Here is a 26691-nt window from a genome sequence, read left to right as displayed (position 1 = left end):
GTTGACTTAAGGTAAGCTTTCAAGGCTCACGGGTTGGTAGAGTGGTACACCATCGCAGGCTTAAGCTTAAAGTCTCCGCTAACATTGGCACCTAGCAACACAGTCATATGATCCTGTGTGACCTTAAAACCTAGAATGTCTACTTCATTCTTAGAAATGTAGGTTCTGGATGCATTCGCTTCCAGTATAAACCTGCCTTGTCCAAATTGAAGATTTGATGCAAGGTGAAGCCTTCTTCCTCAATTAGTTTTTTCACCAAAAGAGGAAATGGCAGTGCACATTCCTTGTCTGCATAGGCAGCTTTGCCATATAACTTTAACTTTACGTTATGAAAAGCATCACAGTTTTTAAATCCAGCAAATCAGCCAGTACTAGCACTAAAGGCAGGCATATAGAGTCATAGAGATGTACAGCATGGAAACAGACCCTTCGGTGCAACCCGTCCATGCCAACCAGATATCCCAACCCAATCTAGTCCCACCTGCCAGCACCTGGCCTATATCCCTCCAAACCTTTCCTATTCATATGCCTTTTAAATGTTGTAATTGTACCAGCCTCCACCACTTCCTATATCTGCAGGATTTTCAGCTTTTTTTTTCCCTTCGGTCCTCCTAAATTGATAAGGCTTTCTGTTTATGGTGAGAAAGGTAGTCCCAGATTGTCAGTGGTGCTGGGGATGGAATCTCATAATAGTCAATGGGAGTTCGTGTTTTGAAAAATCGTTACCCAATTCACCAGTCACATTACAGCCAAATCCATTTGATGAAATGCACGTTATAGGGGAATGACCTCTACAAGGCGTTGGTGAGGCCAGATTTGGAGTACTGCATACAGTTCTGGTTGCACTGCTATAGAAAGGATATTAATAGATTGGAAAAGATTCAGAAAAGATTTACAAGGATGTTGGTGGAACTAGAGGATTTGAGTTATAAGGATAAGCTGGAACTTTTTCTTGCTGGAGCGTAGGAGGTTGAGGGGTGACCTTAGAGGTTTAATAAATCACGAGGGGCATAGATAAGGTGAAAAAAGGAATGTCTTTTTGGTAGGGTGGGAAAGTTCAAAACTAATGCACATATTTTTAAGGTAAGAGGAGGAAGGTTTAAAAGGGACCTGAGGAGCAACTATTTCAGTTCACACAGAGGGTGTTTTGTATGTAGAATGAACTGCCAGAGGAAGTAGTCGATGCAGGTACAGTTACAACATTTTAAAAAAACATTTGGACAGGTACATGAATAGGGAAGGTTTAGAGGGATATGTGCCAAACCCAGGCAAGTGGTACTACTTTAGTTTGGGAAACTCTGTCAGCATGGACGAACTGGACCAAAGGATCTGTTTCCAAGCTGTGTGAGTCTTTATCAACCCATATTACAGTCTAAGATTTGAGTTGTCCAGTAGTAACATCAGTTAGGGTCATAACATTATCGGCCTTCATATTTCTAGTAAACTTTTTCTCATTGTCTAATTATTCCCTCTTTATTAATCTTTCAGTGATTCTTTATTGTTTTTAAATATTCAATCCAATCTTTTGGACCTGCCATCTGGCTTAGTGCAATTATATGCATTTTCTTTAAGTTTGATGCTATCATTAACAATTTTTAGTTCATCTAGTAATTGTGGTTCCTACTCTTGGAATTTTTTTCTGTTTTTTTTTTTTTAAAATGTATCTATTCTATATATTCTAAACTGTTGGCCACTGCATCTTTTCTGACCAATCCCTTAATTTGCCAGTTCAGTTAGTGAGCTCTGCTTTCATCCCGATATAATTGCCCTTATTTGTTTCAAATACTAGTCTTTGGACCGATGCTTCTCCCCCTCAAACTGAATGTAAAATTCAATCAGTTAAGAATTGTTGCTATCTAGGAACACCTTCACATTGAGGTCATTAGTTAATCCTAAATATAGTATAGGAGAAAATGAGGACTGCAGATGCTGGAAATCAGAATTGGAGAATATGATGCTGGAAAAGCACAGCCAGTTAGGCAGCATCTGAGGAATAGGAGAATCGATGTTTCAAGCATAAGCCCTTCATCAGGAATGAGCTGATGTTAGAAATGGCTGTGCTTTTCCAGCGCTACACCCTTCGATTCTAAATATGGTATAGCCTGCTTCCCTGGCTGGCTGCAGAAAGTGCTGTTCATCCAATGTTTTTAAGATAGTTTCTGTGAACCCCAGATTTGTGCAGTTAATGTGTAGGTTAAACTCACTCATTACTCTTTTCCCAGACTTTTTGACACCTTAGGTCAAATTCTACTCTTTTATTCCTTTGTATGCCAGTCTACGGTATTGTTAGCAGATTAATGTGGCATTGCCACCAGTGACTACTTGCCTTTATCATTTCTCATTTTTACCAAAATCACATCTGTATTGTGTTTTTCTGAATTTAGTCATCCCTCTCCACTGATCTAATACAATCATTACTTAAGAGTCTCCTCACTAACTTCTTCTAGCTGCTTATCCTTCCTAAATGTCATATACCTTTTCAATCTTCCTGTCACCCTGTAGCCATGATCTCTGGATTGGCTATCAATTGTGCTTCTGTTTGTGCCATCAGTCTATTTCGTGTTCTCATTGTTTATGCAGTCTAGCCTTATCTGTTGATTTATTCTTAGATGTTTACTCTCTATTCCTTCCTGCCCCAGTCTCTCTATTATTTCCCATATAAACGTCTGTCTCGCTTGCCTTACTTTTATCTTTGATTTACCACATCTTCCCAAATTTGATAATAAGAGCAATGTACCTTAAGATGCAGGAGATCTTAAATAAAATAGGAAAAATCTGGAGAAATTAGCAGGTCTTGCAGCATCTTAAAGTGAAAATAGAGCGGAAATATCCCAAAGCAGTTACCCATCTCTGCGGTCCCCTCTACAAGATCAAAAATGTGATGAGCAAATACAGTGGGCATGGATTAGATACAAGTAAATTCCACTGTACTTAAAAGGAGCACTTGGCCTGAAGGAAGGAGTACTGAAAAGGCATTTGTTACACTTTCCGCAATTATGCGGGGAAGTGCCATTGTGGGGGTGAAGAGGTGCTAGAAGTGACTGAGCAGTGGACCAATGTAAAGGAGGGAATGGTTCCTGTGGATTGTGGAGGAGAAAGACAGCTGTGTTTGGCTGTAGTATATTGCAGGAGGTGTGAAAAGGTCAAGGATAATCTTTATGAATGCAGTGACTGATGAAATGAAAAGTGATAATGGGAACTGTAATATTCTAGGAAAGGACAGGAACAGAATTTGCCAGAAATAGATTGAAACCAACTGAGGGTCCTGTCGACCACAGTGGGTGTGATGGGGAGAGCTGCCTTCATTCGGGAGAAGGAAGACATAGGAAGAAGTTGGCATTGTCTGAGTGGGAGTAAGCCATGTATTCAGAGTGAGGGTGACTTTGCCTGGAGTGAGACTGAGTTAGAGTGACTAACTCAGAATTTGGCTCAAAGTGGAAATATGAAGCAAAAGAGGGAAGATAATTTTTTAATAAATTTACTGTAAGAAATACAGTCTCCAGAGTGAAAGGGAAGTGGTAATTCAGTATGAAATGAAAGGCCTACCGAGATATTTTCTAATCAACCTATTGAGAGATGTTATCAAACACCTAGAGCAGTTGGGACTTGAACCCGGACGTCCTAACTGAGAGATTGAAAGGCCTACCTATACAGAGACCAGTGGCGATATGATATCACTGGTTCAGAGAATGCAGTTGATTGCTGAATAGATTTGGTCAGTATTTCAGAGCTCGATGAAAATTGAGCATTTTGTTTGTGTTTAAGTCCCTGGACCTTCTTTCTCTCTTGCTGTGAGAAATAACTTGTTGAGTTTTCATAGTAAGTCCATACTTATTCTAAGCTAAGTTTTTTTTTAAAAGATAAGAAGAGCCAAGTGAAGTGTACATTTACAGTATGTATGAAGTCATGGACATACCATGGGTCCTGACAAATACACTTGCAGGATGTTAACAGACTGAGAGGATTCCTGCACTAACTAACAAACTGAGGAGGATTCCAGTACTAGCTGCACTTACCTGGTTTTCTTAGACTGTCAGGTTGGCCCCTAAGAATCACCCTTGTTAGTTGCATGCTTTTACTCTGTGCTGTGACCATACAGCCCTCTGCCTCAAAGATGTACAGCAGTGAATCCAGCTGCTGCTTACTTTCTGAAACCCAGAGTTTTGCTTCAGTTGTTTAAACATTTAGTTAGACCATACCTGGAGTACTGTGTACACTTTTTGGTATTGCTATTGTAGGATGGAGTGCAAGGAAGGGTCACCAAATATGTTCAAAGGATGGTGGGACTGTCTTATGGAGAAAGATTGAGGAAGCTCTTTAAAGTTTGGAAGAATGAGGATGATGTAATTGAAACCTACAAAATAGTTAAGGTAACAGTAGATACAGGTAAGGTGTTTCTCCTAGCTGGGGAGTTTAGAACCATGGGCGACAATTTAAAAATAAGGGGGATGCCACATAGGCCTGAAATGAGTAGACATTTTGTTTTTTTTTTGTGTGAACCTTGGGAATCCTCTACCACAAGGGGCTGAGTCCTCGAGTGAATGAATCAGCTTTATTGTCAGGTATACTCAGTACAGTAAGGAGTTTATACATTGCTACTTACAGTGCCACCTTAGGTACAAAGGTACCTAGGTAGACCATTTTTAGTTACAAGATCTTGGAAAATAGAGAAATAAAATGACCAGCATTGCAGATGTAAAGGATATATTTTTTATTGCTTTCCTTTTGCAGAACATTACAGAACAGCTGTCTTCCATGCTGACACCTAGCCTCTACTCCGCATCAGGGATTGATAGATTTCTGACTACCTCTGTACAGGGTTATATAAAGACATTGAAATGTTTGATCAGTCATGATCATATTGTTTGGCAGGGCAGGCTCAATAAACTGCAAGACCTACTCCTATTCCTGTGAGTAGATATCGCATTGTGTCTTTTGATGCTTTATGTCGGTTCTGCAATATAGCCTTAGCTGGCACCTCTTTGCCATGAATATGCAAACTCTTCACAGCCCCTCTCGGAAGGTCTTGAAGGTTTTTTGAATTGTCTCTGTCTGCCATCGCTGTCCTTCATCTGGCTAGAATTAGAATTAGATTTTATCATCATATGTACTCAGTTTGGATGTGAGCATAAGAGGTATAGTTAGTAAGTTTGCAGATGACGCCAAAATTGGAGGTGTAGTGGACAGTGAAGAAAGTTACCTCAGAGTACAACAGGATCTTGGCCAGATAGACCAATGGGCTGAGAAGTGGCAGATGGAGTTTAATTCATAAATGCAAGGTGCTGCATTTTGGGAAAGGAAATCTTAGCAGGACTTATGCACTTAATGGTAAGGTCCTAGGGAATGTTGCTGAACAAAGAGACCTTGGAGTGCAGGTTGAAAGTGAAGTCGCAGATAGTTGAGTTGGGAAGAAGGCGTTTGGTACGCTTTCCTTTATTGGTCAGAGTATTGAGTACAGGAGTTGGGAGGTCATGTTGCGACTGTACAGGACATTGGTTAGGCCACTGTTGGAATATTGCGTGTATTTCTGGTCTCCTTCCTATCGGAAAGATGTTGTGAAACTTGAAAAGGTTCAGATAAGATTTACAAGAATGTTGCCAGGGTTGGAGGATTTGAGCCATAGGGAGAGGCTGAACAGGCTGGGGCTGATTTTCCCTGGAGCATCAGAGGCTGAGGGGTGACTTTATAGAGGTTTACAAAATTATGGGAGGCATGGATAGGATAAATAGACAGTCTTTTTCCTGGAGTTGCGGAATCCAGAACTAGAGGGCATAGGTATGGGGTGAGAGGGTAAAGATATAAAAGAGATCTAAGGGGCAACGTTTTCACGCAGAGGGTGGTACGTGTATGGAATGAGCTGCCAAAGGAAGTGGTGGAGGCTGGTACAATTGCACTATTTAAAAGGCATTTGGATGGGTATATGAATAGGAGGGATATGGGCCATATGCAGCCAGATGGGACTAGATTGGGTGGTATATCTAGACTGGTTGGACATCATGTACATAGAGATGTACATGCTGTACATCTCTATGACTCTAATTACAGGAATATAAGAAGAAATTGAGGACTGCAAATGCTGGACATCAGAGTCAAAATGCGTGGTGCTGGAAAAGCGCAGCAGGTCAGGCAGCATCTAAGGAGCAGGAGAGTCAATGTTCCTGGCATAAGCTCTTCATTACAGTGGAAAGAGTTCAAAGTGGCTATTCAGCGGCACCATCTTAAAATACAAAACAATTTAGAAAGTAGAAGTGAAGACATAAAAGAAGCTGAGCCATAGGCAAAAAGTGTAGATTATAAAAGTCTTATCTCCCTGGGCCTATCCCGGCCTGGCGTTTCGGTGGGCTGCCACTGCCACTACCAATCATCGGGAGGAGCTGCCTGTGTTGCTTCTGCCTCCAATTGCCAGGAGGAGCTGATTCTGTTGCTGCTGTTGTCTCTCATGTTTGAAAGACACGGCCCTGATCATGTCTTGCCAAACACGCTGACAAAGACTTTTAAAGAGGGAAAAAAAAGAAAATGAGCAAAAGTAAAAGGAAGGGAAAAAAAAACAAAGAAGCAGATGGAAGCAGTCAGCCCTGAGCCAGGCGCCAGGATGCAGTGCTGCTACTCCACCGCCATCTTGAATTGCTTGTTCCTAATTTGAAGCATTTTTCCTTTAACAGATAGCTGGCTAAAGAAGAGTTACTGAAGATCTTCTGATACTTGTAACCAGAAAGAAGGACACATTGTTTTTAATGCTTTCTTTTTGCGGGCTAGATGTTTTCATTGTACTGGCCCCACACAAGCAATGGTTCCCTGTTCAGGAGCCAATGAAAACACTGCTGTCAAGCAATTGTTCCAGAGTTCAGAAGTCGTTGACTCCATTCTGTCAGCTTTCATTGTTACAGGAAAGACAACATTGTGTACAACTTGCAATGCACTCCAATAAATATAACCTTTATAACTGCAGCCATCTCTTGGTTTGAAGCAATCTGTCCCTTTGATTAATACATTGTCCAAAACTAAGCAAAAAGGGCAGTGCTGTTTTTATGATATGTCAGACAAAAAAAACAAGGGTCCCAACATTGATTCCTGGTGAATGCCTGTATAAACTTCCCCCAGCCAATATTTAGAAGCCAATAATCTGTCTCCTGTTGCTCAGCCAATTTTATGTCCATACTGTGACTGTCTCTTGCATTCCATGAGCTAAAACTTTTCTCACATGTCTGCTGTATAGTACTCCAGCAAATGCCTTTTCAGAGTTGACGTACACCATATCAACAGTACTGCCATGGCAAACCGTCTCTTATCTCTTTAAAAAAAAATAGAGTGTTAGTTAAATACTATGTTCTCCAAAAGGAATTTCATGTTCAATTTCATTTGTCAACCTGGTTCTGTCCATGTGACTATTTAAGCCTGAGGGCAATAGAAATTTGATCTCTTTGAGAATTGGTGTACAAGAAGTGGGTAGAAAAGTATAGTTGAGACAGATGTTTAGCCATGATCTTACTGAATGGCAGAGTAGGCTTAAGCTTTATGATCAATTCTTGTTCCGATATATTTTATTCTTATATAAACAAATAGGGCAAGAATTTCTAACACCAGCTTCATGCTACCGGGCTGCATAAAGTAGTTGCTAGGACTTAGCCCTTTTTATATAATTTATTCTGTGTACTGGCTCCCTAACAGTTCAATTCTGTTGCAACTGCAGCTGAATAGGTTTGTTTGCAACTGCATCTAGTTTAATGCGCACTTTTATTCATACCATATGACTGATTCTGGGATCTTGCTGTGTGGTGTATTAACTGCCAAATTTGTTCACTTTACAGTTAACACACTGTTTTTGAGACCTCTGAGCTGTTAGTGTAACAAAGGTTGAATATTATTAACAAAGGACTTGTATTTATCTTAAATTTTTATCATTAATCTTTGAGTAAATTGGAAACTGTAACTTATATCTGCACTTACTCACATTTCCAGTAGGCTTTAACCACCCTTGCAGATAGCTTCCTGTTTTCAGAAGCAAACTATTTGAATTCATAGTGGTTGGGAACTCCCCATTTCTCTTAATATTTCCTCCAAGTGGCTCTCTATTATCAATGCATTATGTTTAGAGTTCTCAGAGTCGCATTTGGAGTTGCTTTTTGAACAGTTCAGAACTACCTCTGTCAACAGTTTGTTTTGCTGAGTTCCTGTTTTATGTATGTAGGTTGCTGGTTTGTTTAATGTTCTTGGAAGTTGTGCTCCCCAGTAGCCAACCCTAACCACTGTTACCTCTCTCATTTTGTGGTTGGCAACTACTCAACAAAGCTTCACCATTTCAATGATAGTGATACTGGATGTTTGTTGGACCACTTCTTGACATGTCAGCTTAATCAGCTGTCAGCTAGTAGGTATCAGTTAGTCAAGCAGCACCAATATAATAACTCTAGGCAGGTTTTGGGCTATCTGTTTAGCTTCTCAGATTAGAAAGGAAATGTTCAGTAAGAGGAACCTGGTCATTAACACCACCTGTCTGTATGAATAAAGTTTTGATGAGGATGGAAAAAAGCTATATGAAGTGGACAGGATAATGGTTTTATAAAGGGTGCAGCAGCCCAAAGCTTCAAATGCCATTTTTATTGCTGTACTTCAGATTTTGCAACCACAGTTCAGTGACTCACCATGCAGAACACTCATCTTCAACTCATTATGGTGTCAGCTTCCTGCCTCACTGTCATCTTGAAAATCCAAAACGTCTTCAAGCCTGGAGTTTTTAAAACATTTCCTGCACTGCTTGCCAAGCCCATAAGTGAACTAATACCTACAACTACTTGAAAACTACAGGTGTGAAAGTGCTTGAAGAACATAGTCTGATCCCACCTTTCCTTTGCCCTCCTTTCTTTTCTGTTCACTTGCATCATCAGGTGAAGTGGAGGGGTGAGATCGGCTCAGACATCCATCACCCTCCTCGGTCTCTTTCCACGCTCAACCATCACCCTTATTCACCATCCTTTGTAATCCTTACTCTGTAATTCAGCTTTTTGCTAACCTCCCTTTATGCTATTGCTTCCTTTTTCCAACTTTGAAATCACATTGCAAGACTTACTTTAAGCTGAATGAGGACCATGGCCTTTTTTATTTCAAAAATATATTTTACTCATATCTTAGTTCACTAAAGTGGTTTGTATTGTACAAAAGCATATGGAGCAACAAACCAACACTGGAGTTTGACTCTATCCAACAAACCAAAGGCATTTCTTTCTTGTACAAGACTATATTTACATGTTTTTGAGACACCAAGGGGGGTCCAATATCCAAACGAACCCCCTTTAAGTTCAGTTGAAAGATCTTAAACAGTAGTCTTTCCCCACTAACACTTTGGTGGCAGCTACCCCATGTTTTAGTGCATCTTGGCATGTAGTCCTGGATCTTTAGAATATGCAGGTCAGCAACGCATGGTCAAAGACAACTCCTTGCCCTGGAAGACCAACAAGTTTTGGCAGATCAAAGTGTGTTTTTCACCAAGTTGATGGTCGTCCAGGCGCCGTTGATGTTTGACTCAGTGTGTGTCCTGGGGAACAAACCATAGACTACAGAGTCCCACGTCACAAAGCTGCTCGGGACAACCATGAACAAAAACCACTGTCTTTTCAAAGGTGCTTTCCAGATGCAGATGTGTGACAGTCCCTGCCCTGCTTTGAGGGCAGGTTGCAATGGCGCAGAGAATCTGTGTGTACATAATTTTTCAGGCTGCAGAGCAGGGTCCTGATTCTCAAGCTCTGGAGGTCTGCTGTATCTGAAGAATTGTCTATTATGTTTATTCCTGAGCAGTCGTGTATAATTCAATAAGCATGAAGTAAGAGGGGTAAAGGTTGACAAAATATCAAGAAATGCTTCATGCCATGTTAATATGCTGACAGTAACTTGTAGGGAGAGTTGAAATGTGATGAAGGGATGGGGTTAATATGCATATTGTCTGTACTGACGAAATTCAGTTGGGGGTTGTTAGTCTAAGTGACCTCCCATTATTATAGATCTTTTTCTTTTTTAACCTGGCTGTGTGGCAATAGCTCTGCGCAAGTATATTACTCCTTAATTGTGCCCCTGTCTACTTTACAGCTCAAACAAGGTTTCTAATAAGGATCTTGAGAGCAAGCTTTGGTAAATGTATGAAGTGCCTGGAGTAAGATAGAGAGCAAAGGTCACTGTGCTGTTATTGTTATGTCAATTAGCTTGTCGATTGTACACAGGCGGGAGGCGAGGCGGGACGGCACACTCTATGCGACAAAGTGGGCAGCTGTGATTTTGTAAATTAACAACTTGCTCTGAACTTCTCTATTTATTTTCTAATCTATTTCCCCATTGAACTGTCACCCCCTCCCCCATCCACCTCCAGTCAAGTCATGGGAAGAACATTCAAGATCCATTTTTAAAAAAAATTTGACATGAAGTGAGATAAGTTTCCAGATACATTCTGAGCTTCCTATGTATGAAAAGAAAGAGAAAGTTTTGGGAAAGGTGGGAAGTAGTATAATAGTAGGGGAGAGGCTGACATGTAAATTAGCTGCAGAAGGATTCAATTGGTGTTGAGTTTAAAAGTTTCAGGTGGAACTTTAGGAAAGATTGGCTGGCGGCTGGTGTGGAGATCCCACCCCCTTCCACTTTACCTGTTCAGCAAGGTCTGGATATAAGAGAATCTGCTTTTAAAAAAAACAGACACAGACTCAATCTGAGATAAAACTCCCATCGTACACATAGCACAAACCTGGAGCCAGGAGACGGGACAGCAGTGCTTATCAACATTGCTGCAAATATGCTGTACTTGGAGAATGCAGCACAGTCACAATACAGTGAGGTAAGTGGATCAGAAACTCCGCAAAGTTCACACCCACTTCTGCACGATTTGTGTTCAGATTGGATCCCAGTAAGGTTTATTCAATTGTTAATCAGATGTATCTTCGCAAACCAACATTTGGACATGCAATTTTCAAATGAAATGATTTAAATTTGCTACTTTATGACATTGAATTTTCACAGTTTGGTTAAAGGCTGCTTTTCTGTATTAAATCTCAGCTGTCACTATAATTTGTGACGGCTTGAAAATCACACCCAAGTTCAATGCTAGCTTTTGATAAGGATGGCAGCTGTGTAAAATGCTGTTAACTCATTTATTGAATCATCTTCAGTCAATGGCTGAATAAGTATAGCAAGTTTTCTGAAGTTTTTGAAGTCTGATGGTTGTATTGGGGGTTGACAATAAAACTCTTAAACTTTGTAAACTCCAGCCTTTCGGTTTTGCACAGTGGAGAACTTGACCGTTTTATTTTGGAAGCTGTCAATTTCTGAGAGCTATGATTGTCTTGAAGAGTAATAGTTCTGTTTTACTTTATGAGAAGGTAATGAGGAAAAGTCAGCAGTATTCCGTGTGCTACATAAGTAGGTTTGGATTTTCTAAACTGCACTGCCATTCAGTCATTGACTTGCCCAAATTCATATTGGGGAAAGTCTGGATTGAATCTTGCAAATGATTTGAAGTTGACTGAGAGCATTTACTAAATTTTCTCATATTCAAAAAGACAGGTGAGCTGGAAGTGTGACATATAGAGGGCAAAGAAACCTCTTTTGAAGAGTGTAGATCAATTTTGGCTTGCTTTAAAAAAAAGCACCTTTTTCAGTAAAAGAATGCCCTTTCAAAAGAAGCGGCTCAGAAGTAGCCTCTGTTTTTTTGTCCGAAACAAAACAATTACCAAACCACAAAATGCACTGTACAGATTTTCAAAACTGAAGAACACTCTGAAGAATTAAGAGCAATTCATGGATCCTTTTTTGTAATCCTGTCTTGATATATTCAAAGTTTACAGATTTTGTTTACCGCAATTGAAGTTTTCATGATTGTTGAATCACTAATTATCACATAATTTAAATTGTGATACAAATAACAGAAAAGTCAGAATATCATAGATTTTTTCCTGGTGTGATAACTGCTTATGTATTCAAAATAATGCAGAACTCTCAAAAACGTAACTGCAAGAAAATCTTTTCTACAAGATCAAATATATCCCCATAACTCACCTTAGCTGCACGAAAGATGAAAGGTAGGCTTCTCTTTAAAACTCTGAATCATCTAAGCCGAGACAGTTTCTGTACTGGACTTGGGTTCGCAACTTGATCCCAAAGGAAAGCGTAAAATCAATAAACATTAATTTTAGAAAAAAAGTGCAAGCATCTGCAGGCAACTGTTTGACATAGAAGCATATTTTGGAAAAGTCCTCAAACACTGCAGAGATTGAATGGCATTTTGTTGCAACTGAGACCCAGAACTTATTTTCTCTCCATTTTACATAAGTTTACAATTGTCACTCATGCTGTTTCATGATGGTTAGAAAATGTAAATAAATTAAATAATTTAATTTGTTGTCTTAAGCCACTGATTATTTAGTTTCTTATGAATGTGCTGCTGCAGTCTGTGAACTGAGTGAGATAAGTAAGCAATCTCTGCAAACTGAAGAGCACTTTAGAGCAACAATTTAAATAGCACTGTTGTCCAGCATCATTAGATGTAAAGCCTAGCTCTGAAACATACAGATGGTAGTAAAGGCACCATATAATCAATGCTTTGTGGAATGTCAGCAAAGGCTATTTCACTGGTGATTCCCCCAAATTGTTGAGTATTTTACTCAGTTCTGGGGAGTCGACGAATGTGTGGAGTGTGTCTTCTATCAAACCAGCACCTGGCTGCTTTGGTGTACCCAGCATTTTCATCACATCAGCTAAAACTATTTTGATTCCCATCTGAGAGAGGTTTAGAGTATTCTAAGTAATTGCAGTGTTCAATCAGGCTAAAGGGAACAAAGTTAAAACATTCACAGTGGTTGCATGTTACTGCCCTTTAATGTTGATCAAAGTAAACTGTCATATCTAAGAGAAGTAATTTATGGGTCTAAAAATTCTGTTTTTTTGACAGTTGTCCTGAGAATATAACGCAAAGCTTTTCAGTCTTCTGATATTTCTGATTTCAGAACAAGATAAAACCAGGTCCTTCCCCAAAGTTCACTTGGCAATCAAGTTATAGTTATTGACCTTGTTTTATTAATGTAATCCAAAACAGTAAACATTGGAATAGTAAACAGGTCTGTCAGCATCATTGGACAGAATATGCTTGGGGATTCTGCCACCCTCCCATCACTGATCCAGGCCTTCTCACTCTGCCATTGATTGAAGCCATGTGAGCAATTAATGTCCAGCAAATCTGCTCATCATGCTGCAACTGGCATTCAGTTAGCAGTGGACAAGCCAGAGACCAAGTGGCAACCCAAAAATCAACCTTTGGCAGAGTTGTTCACTGGCTATGTTGGGCATATTCCTTGTACAAAAGTCTGATCAAAGAGATCAACATTGAGAAGGGGGGGCACACAGAGAACCACTCCCCTGCCCTTACTGTCAACATCATTTGCCCTATGATACCCATCCCACACACTCAACTGTGGCCCTGGGTTAGTGCGCCACCAGCAGCTATCACTACTTCTTCTTTGGTGGTGCTGTATGTGATGGAGAGCTTCTGATTTCTGATTGGCCAGCATCTTTCAAGAAGGGGAATTTCTGTGTCTCTTTCATCCCATCCTTGATCCCACTTCCAGCTGCCAGAGGACTATTCCTCCCTAAAAGAAGGCAGCATCGTACTCTAGCCCTAAGATTTTTGTTGCCTCAGTTACATGATACTAAATGTTTTGGTTGATGACCTGGTGGGAGCTATGGTGTTGATAAAATGCGGTGCTGAAAAAACACAGCAGGTCAAATAGCATTGGAGGAGCAAGAAAGTCGACTTTTCTGTCTGGATCCTTCATCAGAATGAAGTTTTTCCAGCTCCACATTTTATCGACTCTGACTTCCAGCATCTGCAGTCCTTGCTATCCCCTATATAAAGTTAAAGTTCTTTTCAGTTTGCTTTGTGCTGGTGGTGGGGAATAGTTGTGGTGAGGGTTTTGAGGATGGGGCTGGGATGAATCGTAACCGGTTGAACAGCGAGAAGAGGGAAGGAGAGCAAATTTGTCCTTAAAATCCACGAATTTCCCAGCATTTGTGGTTGATTATTGGGTAAGACGTAAAGTGGATGACCTCTGTGTTCTTTTGATCAAGGGCTCAAAACAGATGAAGAGAACTAACACTTCAGAGAGTAGCTTTTTAATCTCACATGTGATTCTCAGAAACAATTCTGTTTTGTTTTGAGAAGTATGATGCCCAAACTCATTTAGTTCTTGTACCTTAAAGCTACTGGAAGTCTCTTTAGTTATTGGTTATCTTATAATTTTGAATTTGTTGCTGTTTTACATTTGAAGTCCTGATCACAAGGAGGATCTGGCACATTGCATATTTCTTTGGTCATTGGGGCTTAGCGCTTCCGTCAGGTCAACACTACTTCTGTTTTTGTGACGTTTATTGAACCTGGGTCTAAAGTCCTTGGTATAAAATGAGGCAAAAAGTATTAATTTCCAAGTCAATCCTTGAGCATTGATCAGATCTGCCATTTTTAATCGGCTTTTACTATCCCTGTTTAAATCTTTATTTTTCTATCTAAAGATAAACTTCACTTGGAGATCTTTCTTCCAGAAGTTGTTCTCTTGGTGAAGCAATATTTTAGTCAGTAGTGGTAGTTTTTCCTGTTTTAATGTGTTGATGATTCATTATCCGAATGTATGCTGAAACATTCTGCAGCCTGGGAGGCAGAGGTGGCAAGTCAGTTACTGCCATCCTGCGCAAATGCGAAGCAGCAAATCATGAGTAATATTTTCAGCTAGTCTATCATAATCAGCACTTTTTGACTGCACACTCCCACCTTGGTATTTCTATTTTAATGAACATATAATACAAAATCTTGTTTTGAGAAAAGACAACATTCATATAAAGTTATGGTAAATTTTGAAAGTTCCCTTTAGGGTTCTACTCTCCTTTTAAGGGAAAATGTCTGGTAAATGTTGACAACTGCATTGACCTGCTGTGAAATTTTTTGGTCAAATTAATTTGTCTGAATAATTAGTTGAAGTTACAAACTTGATTTCTAGTTCATATGACCCTGCTCGCAATATCACCACCACCACCACAATCCATCCCAACCTAATTTTAAAAATTATCAAGGGTATAGATTAATTAGCTTCTGTAAATCAAATAGTAGTTGAAAGATCTATGCACTGATTTAATTCTTAATTTGTTTTATAGAACTGCAGATTTTGAGACTTAGTGTTCAAAATACTATGCAACTTATTATGGCCTCAAACTTCTTTTGAATGTTCTGGTGCCCTGAATGACAAGAGCCAGTCATTATTTGTTCCATGGGAATTTATGTATAACCAACCATACCGGTTTTATGCTAAAACATTGCTATGCAGAGTTTTCTTCTATTGTCCACTTTGCTGCTGCATCTGCCAGCAGGACTCCACATGTCTCATTAAAGAGGTTTGGGTCCCCAAAACATTAGAACACGCATTCCTGCATTTACTTCAGTTCTAAATGGTTAAAAAATTGCATTGAGTATTTTAGGCATGATTGGACCCGAGCAACTGTTATTGGCACTTTATGCCAATTTTTAATATTTTCTTTTAAAATGTCTTTATTAATATCTGCACTCTTTTCTTTACCTCAAACCATTTAAAAAAAAAACAAAATTTCTGCATGTTAAAGATGAAATCTCCTGCACTTCTATCAGCATTGTTGCTTACTGTCAAATTTTAGTGAGGTGAGCAAGCATTTGAGGCTATCTGCTATCTAAACTTTTCTTGAGCCCTAATCTGGTTGGGTCCCATAAGGCGCTATTTAGTCACACTAAATCCCCAGTTTCTTTTTACCATTTCAAGCCACCTTCTTGAGCCCCTTTCCCTGTTTGCTACATACTCACATCCAACATTAAGTGTGTTGACTAAGCTTTGTTATCATAAAGATTGTTTAGTTCCCTCAGCCATTTATCTTCCTCTTGTCTACTGAATGAAACTTAAGGTTCCCCAATACTAACCCTGAACTTACATTTTGTCTGTTTTAATTCCAAACTTCTTTCTTATGACTGTTTTTCGATCTTTCTTGTACATGAGACCCACTTCTGGCTTCATTTCCCATTAGTCCAATAAATTGCTGTTCACTGAACTTCCTTTCCTGGCTCTCAAGTTTATCCGATGACATTATTAATCAACCTCTGTCCTTGTCTGAGATCCCTCTCTCCTTTAACTCTGCTATCATCATCTCTCTTCTCCAGGGGAAAAAAAAAGATTGCCTCCATCTTTACAAACAAGAGTGCACCTTGACTCTCATTTTTGTCTCTAAATCCCTTTAATATGCTGGCTGATGCTTATGAAATCCATGATCGTTCTTCCTGGGACTTCATGTTTGAATTCCTTTAGTCAAGGTTTCCATTCCTGTCACAATATTGAAAGAACACTCAAAGTCATAAATGATATCCTGTGTGACAATGGAAAACTATCCTTCCTCAACTTTATCAACCTGTCTACTATCATTCCATCCTCGGTCAAATGCCTGTCAACTGTCATTCAGCTGGATGGGAATGAGTTGTCCTGTTTCCATTCTTATCTGTTCAGTCATGGCTGAAAAATCAATGCAGTAGTTTCTCTTGCTGTCTCTGTTGTATCTGCTGCCTTGTATCGATCTTTTCTTGACTCTCCTATTTCTTAACCATGTGTTGCCCATTGGGAGCATTATCCTACAACAGTGTCAGTTTCCCATGACGCAATATGACATTTAGTTCTACCTCACTATATCTCCTCACCATTCCACTGTCTATAAGTTGCTACTGTTGAGCAGATATTTTCTTCAACTAAACGTCGGTCTATGGAAAGGTTATGGCAGAGAAAACCATTTTTTCGATTGTATCCATGCTGGCTGTCTGCAAGCGTTATAGGGAGTTAGCTAGTCCTCTAACCCCAAACACAGATGCACATAGACAAGGATGTACACATACAACTCACGGGAGACATGGATGCAGCCAGGGCCACATTTTCCTGTGTCCAGCAATTGGTTTCTGTCCAGGTGCTTATCCGATTCTCTTTTGAAAACCACAATAAAATGTGCCTTCACCATGCTCTCTGACTATGTGTTCTAGATCTGAATCTCTCTCTGTACAAAGGCTTTTTTCTTCATGCTACTGTCGGTTCTTTTGCCAATTACCTTTATATAGATGTCCTCTGATTCCTTCTGACCAATTTCTTTACAGTTACTCTGCCCACAACTTCATTCTTTTGAACACCTGTTTTTGTATCTCCTGTAATCTTTTTCATAGAGAAAATTCAACTACCTCAATCTATCCACGAAAATGAATTCCCTCTTAGCTAGAGCCCATATGTCTAAATTCTGTATAAAAGCATGATAAATGCTCAGCAACAGATAAACGGAAGCTGAGGCAGAACTGGGAGATTAATCTGAGCTATCAACATTTTATCTCCATCAGCACCCTACATCCACTACCTTCACACCTACCCTCCAAAACTATAACATAAATACTGACTCTTCACACTTCACTTCAACTTTGATGAAGAGCCATTGAGACTCAAAATGTTAGCTTGCTCTGTCTCCAAGGATGCTGTGTGATCTGCTGTGATCTCCAGCATTTGTTTTCAGTACAGAGTCCAGCATCTGCAGTAATCTGTTTCTAGAGTTGGGAGATGTTACAGATGTGGAAATTAGTGGTCTTATAATGGCATGTAGAGTTGCAGTATAAAATAATTGCTTTTCTTGATCTGCATTAACAGCATGGAGTTGGGTTTGACAGACATCATTTCAGGACTTAATACTTCTAAGTTTTGTGCTACTTGAACTGAGGATAGTATTAGATCTCAAGGACATAGAAAGGTTGATGGTGTGCATGTGAAATTTAATGAAAAACAATGTAAAGTGACATTTTAGTAGGATAAAGCAAGGACTGCAGACTCTGGAGATCAGAATCAAAGAGTGTGGTGCTGGAAAAGCACAGCCGATCAGGCAACATTCGAGGAACAGGAGGATGGACGTTTCGAACATAGAGATTATGCTCAAAACATCGATTCTCCTGTTCCTTGGATGCTGCCTGACCTTTTTCAGCACCATACTCTTTGACATGTTTTAGTAAGATGAGTGTGATGTAGTGTAGAATAAAGTTTGCAATTCTAAAAGCCATGCAGGAGCAAAAAGACCTTGGAGTGTTTGTACAAAATAATTAAGGGTGGCAAGGCAAGTTTAGAAACTGTTGAATAAAGTGCATAATATGCTTGGTTTTATAAATAGCATGCAATGCAATTGGAAGAAACGTGCAAAAAACATTGATCCAGCCTAAACTGCAGTACTGTGGCTAATGGTGACAATACTTTAGGAATTTGGGCACACCAAAATACAATGGGTCTCAGTTATGTAATTACTGGATTTTAATGTTCACATTCCTGTTTTCAATCTCACCCATGTCCTTACCCCTCCCCAGCTCTGAAATCTCCTTCAGCCCTGATCCCACTGAGATGATTGTCATCCGTCAACACTAGCATTTGTTCGGCATTGTTTTCTCCTCTAAAGCACCTGAGTTCTGCATTACCTTCTTAAATCACTGCCTCTTGTGCCTAAAACTTACCATTCGTAAAACTTGCCTCACTGACCAAGCCTTTGGTCATCTGGCCTTAATGCCTCTAGAGACCCAAGCTAATGCTGTGGTGATGCAGGTCAAATCGCACCAGGCCACTGGTGAAATTTAAATACAATTAAGGTCTGAAATATAATCCTGATGTTAGTAATGATAAACATAAGATGTAGGAGCAGAAGTAGGCTTTTCAGCCTATTGAATCTGTTCTGCTACTCAATGGGATCATGTTTACCTGGATGTTCCTCAACTCCACTTTGCTGTCTTTTCTCCATTACCCGTGATACCCTTACTGATTAAAAATCTATCTCCGTCTTGAATATACTTATTAACATAGCCCTCTGCAGTAAAGAACTTCACAGATTCAATTTCTTCTGGGATAAGAAATTCCTTTTTCTTAAGTGAATGACCCCCATATTCTGACATTATGCCCTCTGATTCTCAGCTCTACTACAAGGTAAATCACCATTCTATATCTACCCTATCAAGTCTTCTAAGAATCTTCTACATTTTAATAAGGTTGCCTCTATCTTCTAACTCACAGAACTATCATTGGTTTTTCTGACAATGTACGTAAGGGAGGGAAATCTTCTATTAATACCTGGTCTGGCCCACATGTGACTCCAGACCCACAACAATATGGTTGACTCTTAACTGCCTTCTGACATGATTGAGCAGGCCACTTAGTTGAAAGGCAGTTAGGGATGGGCTAACCTTATAGGTGACACCCAAATTCTTTGGTTGGGGAAGAAGTTGCTGCTTAATGTCAAATTTTGGTTGATGATTCTCCACTGAAGCCCCTGGGGATAGTTTACCGTATTCTAATTTATTTCACACTGATTTCCACACACATCATTTTTACATTCTGGAAATTACAGCATAAATTGTTGTTAGCAACTTTAGCATTAAAAAATCAGTGCACTTTCAGAGCAGTTATAATTCAAGATTTTCTGACGAATCCACTTTATTGACTCCTTTCATTCGCTTATTATATTGATAAGCCTGTTAAACATGGTATAATGAGAAGCTCTTTGCCAGTTTATGGGTTGAGCTATAATTTCTCATCTGACAAGAGTTTTGAATTGGCACTGTGTTGTAATACCTTCCCACCAAAAATGTAACCCTGCAGAAGTTGTGATCCATTCACCCTGTTGGTCAGTCTGCAAGATGAATGCACAACTCCCAATAGCTTTGTGCACGTTTAGTAAATAATAGTAACAGAAAGACCCTCTGTCTAAAGTATTGCCACCTAAATATCACATGCACAAAGGCTATTGAGACTACACACTCTTAACTTGCGTATGGAGTAAATTTATTGGATAGCCTTTACCTTCACAATTATGTGGCTGGCTTATTAATAGTTATCCTCCGTATAATGCTCCTTGGTATTGACTGCAGAATATATGGTATGAGTACTGATCATTTTCTAATTATCCATCACACGTGGCTCTGAGTTGTGGTGATTTATGGCTGCTGTATTTGATGTTTGCTGTCAGCTAGATCTATCAACCTGAATTAAAAAAAAACAGTAAAAGCATTAAATGCCGAATAAGTGCAGTACAGACTTATTGGAAACCCAAAAGTGGAAAGGTGTCCATGTTTGAAGTTGGATTCTTCATTGATAAGTGTTTGAAAATATCAAGATATTTATGATGATTGCACATCTATGTGTGATTTTAATTTATACTAGATATGATGTCAGCACTCATGTATCTTGTTCATTACTGTGACACTATCACAACTGTGGAGGGCCTGTGAATGGCAGAAGAGAGAGCAAGAAGCAGGAAGTGTGGCAATAATTTTAATTTATAAGCAATCTGTGTATCGGGTTAGTTTCCCGCAGGTTCACATTCATTAATGAGATAGCCGAAATGTGTGTTATGAATAAAATAGTTGGGCTGTGGTTGTGTCCCACCTGTGCTTCAACAATGACAATTAACAAGCTGAGTTGATGTGTTACAGGTACATAAATGGTCTCTAAGTCATCTACCAAAACACACACACATCATTTGTCACTTTCTTACTATGACTATGTAGGCGAGGATTCTGTGATAGAATATTTCTTTTGGACTATTATCCTCCCCATGTGAGTATATTGTGTGTCTGAAATGTCCTCTAGAAATAGTTATCTTTCAACTACCATCACTTGGGGAAAAAAGATTACGTCGTAATTTCTGTTTGATGGAGCCTTGCTATGTGCAAATTGGCTGTCGCATTCTCTTGTATTATAACAATGTCTATCCCTTAAAAAGGATTTCATTGGCTACAAGCACTTAAGTTTGTAATTTGGTTTCTATAAATAATTCCATTTTTCTTTTTGGTTTTGGTTTACTTATATTCTAGTGAATCTGCTTTTTCATTCATGGAAGTTCTATTGTTTGTGAACATTCAGATTTGCATAATTAATCAATAATGGTGTTTAGCACCATGAAATGTTTTAAGAATTTGACTCTACAGTTTCTCTTAATAAATGTAATGCATTCTATTATACATTGTGAATTGTGATTTTCCTTTTTTTTTAATGTCCAGAAAAATTCTGTATGGTCTCAGTCTGACCGAAGAGTTTTCTTGTTTTGTTTTTAATCCTGGGTGTAGAGTGTAGAATGATTCATGGGACAGGTGGTTAGACTTAAAAGTGATTGTTATTCAGCCTGAGGCCACCTTGTTCTGTAGGTTGACTAAGTCTATTTCTTAGGCTGAAATTATTCCAGATATTCAATTTTACTTAAGCTGTGTTATATGTTTTGGTCTTCTCCTCTGAATTGTGCATCTCAAGGCACAGTAGTAGTATGTTTTTGTTGCATGCCACAGTTGTTGTAATGGAAGTGACCCAGGATATACCGGAATGATAACCACTTGAAAGTTGACAATATCCAAGAATCTTTGCAAAAAATTAAGTCAGACAATCTAGATAGTGAACGTTTGGCACAGCTGAGAGTGTGGAACATAAATGGGAAGAGAATGAAACGGGGCACTTACGTAATCAGTGGCTGCTGGCTGTTGAGAAAAATGAATCTGTTACATCCAAAAATTCAAGGTAGGGCAATGAAGGTACAAAGTCATGCTTAACACTAGTTTCAAATCTAATTCCAACTAAAGAACTTCACAAAAAATAAATCTGTTTAAAATAAATTGGAGAGGCTTTGACCCAATTTCCAAAGAAGGTTGATCTGTTAGTCTCATCGACTCTGCAATTCCTAATGTTAAAAGCACTTGTTATATGTGTAAAAATAATTGCAAGTGATCAAAACCAAAGAGCTATGATGACACACATCACATGTGGAAGATTTCCATACTGTTTGTGTCAATGCACCTTTTGTTTTTAAGATTTGGCCAAGGTTTTTGTGATGTATTTGGTCTGAAATGGGATTAATTGTGCTGTCTGTCTGGTCCAAGAATAAAAGAATGAAGTGAATGTTATTTGCCAAAATCCACAAAAATGCAACCCCTGTTCTTTTTACGATAATGACTAATCATCTTGACCTAAAAGTACCTTTGTATATAATTTTTAAAAATTCACTGATACCAGTTTTAATTGAGCTTGTTGAACATTGTGATAATCACCTTGGATTATCTGAAATTCTCCTGATGTTTTGCAGTGTAGCCCACAAAGAGTTAAATTGATTCACATGTCCTTTTATTTTTAAGGCAGTGACCTGTCTGATTTGAACTTTGCCTCTGGACAAAGTGTATCTACGAGCACCATTGACTTGCACAGGGCCATCTTTGCAGATTCTATTTTCTATCTGAAGCACCAGCTCTAATCTCAATAACTTATTAGCTTCTTACCATCTGCAAACATAATGAATACAAGTTGGGTACCCACCAAAGGTTTCAGGTTGACACTCTTGATGGTCTCATTTTTATTGCGTGATCTCTATCTTTTCCTGCAGTATAAGAATGACTAGTATATAGTCACAGAATTGCACCTCTTGTTGGGATAGTTGGATTTGCTCTGAATTGAGAAGTCTAATATAATTAGAGTCTTAGAGATGTACAGCATGGAAGCAGACCCTTTGGTCAAACTCCTCCACACTGACCAGATATCCCAACCTAATCTAGAACCGTTTACCAGCACTTAGCCTATATCCCTCTAAACCCTTCCTATTCATATACCCATCCACATGCCTTTTAAATGTTGCAATTGTACCAGCCTCCACCAGTTCTTCTGGCAGCTCATTCCATACATGCATCACCCTCTGCGTGAAAACTTTGCCCCTTAGATCCTTTTTATATCTTTCCCCTCTTACCCTAAACCTATGCCCTCTGGTTCTGGACTCCTCCACCCCAGGTAAAAGACTTTGTCTATTTATCCTATCCATGTTCCTCATGATCTTATAAACCTCCGTGAGGTCGCTCTCCAGCCTTCGATGCTCCAGGGAAAACAGCCACAGCCTATTCAGCCTCTCCCTATAGCTCAAATCCTCCAACTCTGGCAACATCCTTATAAATCTTTACCAGTTCAATTTCATTTTTTCTGTGATTATTCATGTTAAGGATGGACACTTAAAAATTCATTTGTCTCACTGCACTCCAGATTCATTTACTTTCATCCATCCAGCCTCATACAAATACTAAGCTTCAGTGTGAGAGTCTAAATTGTAGATGTTCATCCATTTGCAGTACCAAAGGCGAGCTTTCTTCAGGTAGAATTATATTTCAGTGACCAAGTGGTCAGAGTTCCTTAGAAATCATGGGAATACTTAGTGTTGACTTGCTGGAAGACCTTGTACATTGTTTTGATTTATTTACTTCAGAAATATTTTGAGGTCCACACATGAATAACTTGTGTCATAGCGTGTGGTGAGTGGCGCATATTTTAGAGGAACAAGTGGCTAACACTGTCCACTACTGAATCGGTTGTAGATTCATTGACAGAAATTGATCCATGAGCATTATTTCATGCCGTTCAGCGTGTTGAGCTTAGCCTTTTCTTATCCAGCAATTCCTATGCTCCATGTTAACTTATCACAGGCAAGATAGCAAGCTTATGACTTCCCTACCCTATATGGTTCTATGTCACACCAGTTTGAGTTGCTCATCGAGTTTTTGCAATGATTCTAGCAACAGCAAGAAAGCCAGTCCCTGAATTCTGACAGCTTCCTGACTTCTGTGCTGCTTCATAATTTTGCCTCAGGCAGTGCACGTCTCTAGATTGGTTTTAATCACTGCGCTGCTACTCTTCCAAGGAAGGGCACTTTCTTGCCATCGAATCTTTTGTTTGTCCGCTGTGAACTGGCAAGAGTCACTAACTGGGTGCCGGCAACTCTAAATGACCGTGGAGCCTTAGGGATTAAAGCTTTGGCTCGTCTTTTGATTTCTTCATAACAATGATGTTGAGATTTTTTTTAAATTAAGTACAATATAATTTGGTTGATGGGTGTGAGAATTTTTAAGATTTGAATCTCTTCAGTAGTGCATGACATAATGCAGTTGCATTTACTATATGAGAAGGAAGGTGTGTCATGTTATTTAATCACTCAAGTGGTTTTAAAATTGCTGACATGCACATTACACGTGTCTTTGGAGTTGGTGTAAATTTGTTTTCTGTCAAAAAGCAAGGTGTTCATTAATTCAGGGGTGGTTCTTTCTCTACAGGACCACCAATTGGGAGCTTAAAGCCCCACCTATGGGTGATGCTGGCACAGCAATAATATTTGGCCTTTTGGAAGATCCGAACATTTGCCAGACTCCCTTTCATGGAACTTCAGAAAACTTTGCTTGAAGTATTCAAGTTCTGTCATTTGTTACATGAGATCATTTTTGACCTCTTACTTTCACACTGGAAATCCCAATTTTGATTTCCATGCTTCAAGGAATGGCTACAAAAGAGAGAACCTCAAGCTGTGAAGGAAATCTGGCATAGAAAATGGCTGGAAAAGATAAGTCATGGAGTCATACAGCATGGAAACAGACCCTTTGGTCCAACCTGTCCGTGGCAATCAGGTTTCCCAAATAAACTAGTCCCATCTGCCTGTGTTTGACCCATATCCCTGTCAACCTTCCCCATTCAAGTATCTGTCCAAATGTCTTTTAAATGTTGCAACTGTGCCTGTCACTTCCTCTGGCAGTTCATTCCACATATAAACCACCGTCTGTATGAAAATGTTGCCTCTCGGCTGCCTTTTAAATCTTTCTCTTCTCGCTTTAAAAATATTTCCTCTAGTTTTGAACTTCCCCCATCCTTTGCTATTCACCACATCTGTGCCTCTCATGATTTTATAACACCTATAAGGTCACCCTTCAACCTCCTACGCTCCAGTCAAAACAGTCCCACCCTCTCCTTATAACTCAAACCCCCCCCAGTCCCAATAATATCCTTGTAATTCTTGTCTGCACTCTCTCCAATTTAATTATATCCTTCCAGTAGCAAGGTGACCGAAAGTGTACACAGTACTCCAAAATTATTGCAAAAAAGTGGAATCTTGCAATTATAGATATGAAGGATTGAGGTCCTTGGAATGTTCAAAAATGCTTCACAGATTAGCTTCAAAGATATTCAGGAAAACTGATATTTATCCCCGGATGTTTTATTCTGCTAATTAATGTTCAGGACATCAGGTTTACAAAAAAAAGTTGCAAAGATTTCAAACACACTGCTGTAAAGACCATTGACTTGGAGCAGTTGCTAATTTTAAAACTGATATTGATAGATGGTTCATTCGGCAAAGGTAGATTTATGGAATTCTTCATTGTCTTGTTGAATGGTGGAATAGGCTTAGAGGAATAAATTGTTTCTTCTTATTACCTTGTTCTGAATTAATGAATTTCATTGCATCTGAATAGATTAGCTATTGGAATTGAATTGAGAGTATGGTGCTGGAAAAGCACAGCAGGTCAGGAGCAGGAGAATTGATATTTCAAGCATAAGCCCTTCATCAGGAATGAGTGGAATTGAATGTTTTATTTTCTTGTGAGACAGGGACACTGCATGTCTGTCATCATTTATTGTCCGTCACTAGTTGCTCTTGAGAAGGTGATTCTAAGCTGCTTTCTTGAACCGCTGGAGTCCACGTGCTTTAAATTGACCCACAATGAGGTTAGGGACAGAATTCCAGGGTTTTGACTCTGTGATATTGAAGGAATGGCGATATATTTTCAAGTCAGAATGATGAGTGGCTTGAAGGTACTTATAGGTGATGGTGTTCTCATGTATCTGCTACTCTCGTCCTTATAGATAGGAGTGGTCATGAGTTTCAAATATGCTGTCTAAGGATCATTGGTGAATTTCTGCTACTGAGTGTTGCTGGTGGAAGAAATGGATGTTTATATATGTGATGCCAATCAGGCAGACTTCTTTATCCATTATTCTTGTGTTGTTGGAGCTGCCCCCATCCAGGAAAGTGGGGAGTGTTCCATTGCACTCCTGACTTGTCTTGTAGATGATTGCAGGTTTTAGGGAGTCAGGAGGTGAGTTACTCGCTTCCTAGCTTCTGACCTGCTCTTGTGACCACTGTGTTTGTAGTGAGTCCAGTTGAGTTTCTGGCCAGTTGTAATATTGATAGAAGGAGATTTAGTGATGGTAACAGAGTCTCAAGAGTTGGTGATTAGATTGTCTCTTGTTAGAGATGGTCATTGCCTGGCATATGTATGGCATGAATGTTGCTTGCCACTTGTCAGCCCAAGCCAGGATATTGTCTGGATCTTTTTGCATTTAAAGTTGGGCTGTTTCATTATCTGAGGAGTCGCGAATGGTGCTGAACATTGCACAATCATCAGTGAACATCCCCACTTCTGACCTTATTATGGAGGGAAGGTCATTGATGAGGTAGCTGAAGTGGTTGGGTCCAGTTCACTATCCTGAGGAGCTCCTGCAGAGATTTCCTGGAGCTGAGGTGACTGACCTCCAATAAACACGATCTCCATGGTAGGATGACTCCAACCAGAGGAAACTTTGCTCCCTGATGGCCATTGATATTACTTTTTCTAGGGCTCATTGATGCCCCATTTGGTCAAATACAGCCTTGATGTCAAAGGCTATCACTGTTGCCTTCAGCTCTTTTGTCCATGCTTGAATAAAGGGTTGTGAAGTCAAATGTTGAGTAACTTTGGTGGAACCGAAACTGGGTGTCACTGAGCAGGCAATTGTTGACTATATGCTGCTTGATAGCACTGTTGATGACGCCTTTCGT

General features: G+C 39.4%; 1 protein-coding gene and 1 long non-coding RNA gene across 4 annotated transcripts in view; one reads left to right on the top strand and one right to left on the bottom strand.

Moving 5' to 3' along the window:
- LOC148148282 (uncharacterized) overlaps window positions 1-12066 on the bottom strand; it is a 30284-nt gene extending 18218 nt beyond the window's left edge. Inside the window, exon 1 of the long non-coding RNA XR_015759136.1 lies at window positions 12034-12066. This is a non-coding gene — a long non-coding RNA (uncharacterized LOC148148282). The remainder of the gene's footprint in view (window positions 1-12033) is intronic.
- tp63 (tumor protein p63) overlaps window positions 10624-26691 on the top strand; it is a 116408-nt gene continuing 100340 nt past the window's right edge. For 2 of the 3 annotated variants that reach the window (XM_087993413.1, XM_043702555.2), the window contains exon 1: window positions 10624-10816. In XM_087993413.1, coding sequence (XP_087849539.1) covers window positions 10791-10816 — 26 coding nt within the window. In that variant the 5' untranslated portion in view covers window positions 10624-10790. The remainder of the gene's footprint in view (window positions 10817-26691) is intronic. The other variant, XM_043702556.2, reaches the window with a different exon arrangement.

Source organism: Chiloscyllium plagiosum, unplaced genomic scaffold, assembly GCF_037043375.1.
Source record: "Chiloscyllium plagiosum isolate Xiang-an unplaced genomic scaffold, Cpla_swu_hap1 HiC_scaffold_13, whole genome shotgun sequence".
Lineage (NCBI taxonomy): Eukaryota > Metazoa > Chordata > Chondrichthyes > Orectolobiformes > Hemiscylliidae > Chiloscyllium > Chiloscyllium plagiosum.
This window is presented reverse-complemented; position numbering and strand designations above follow the sequence as displayed.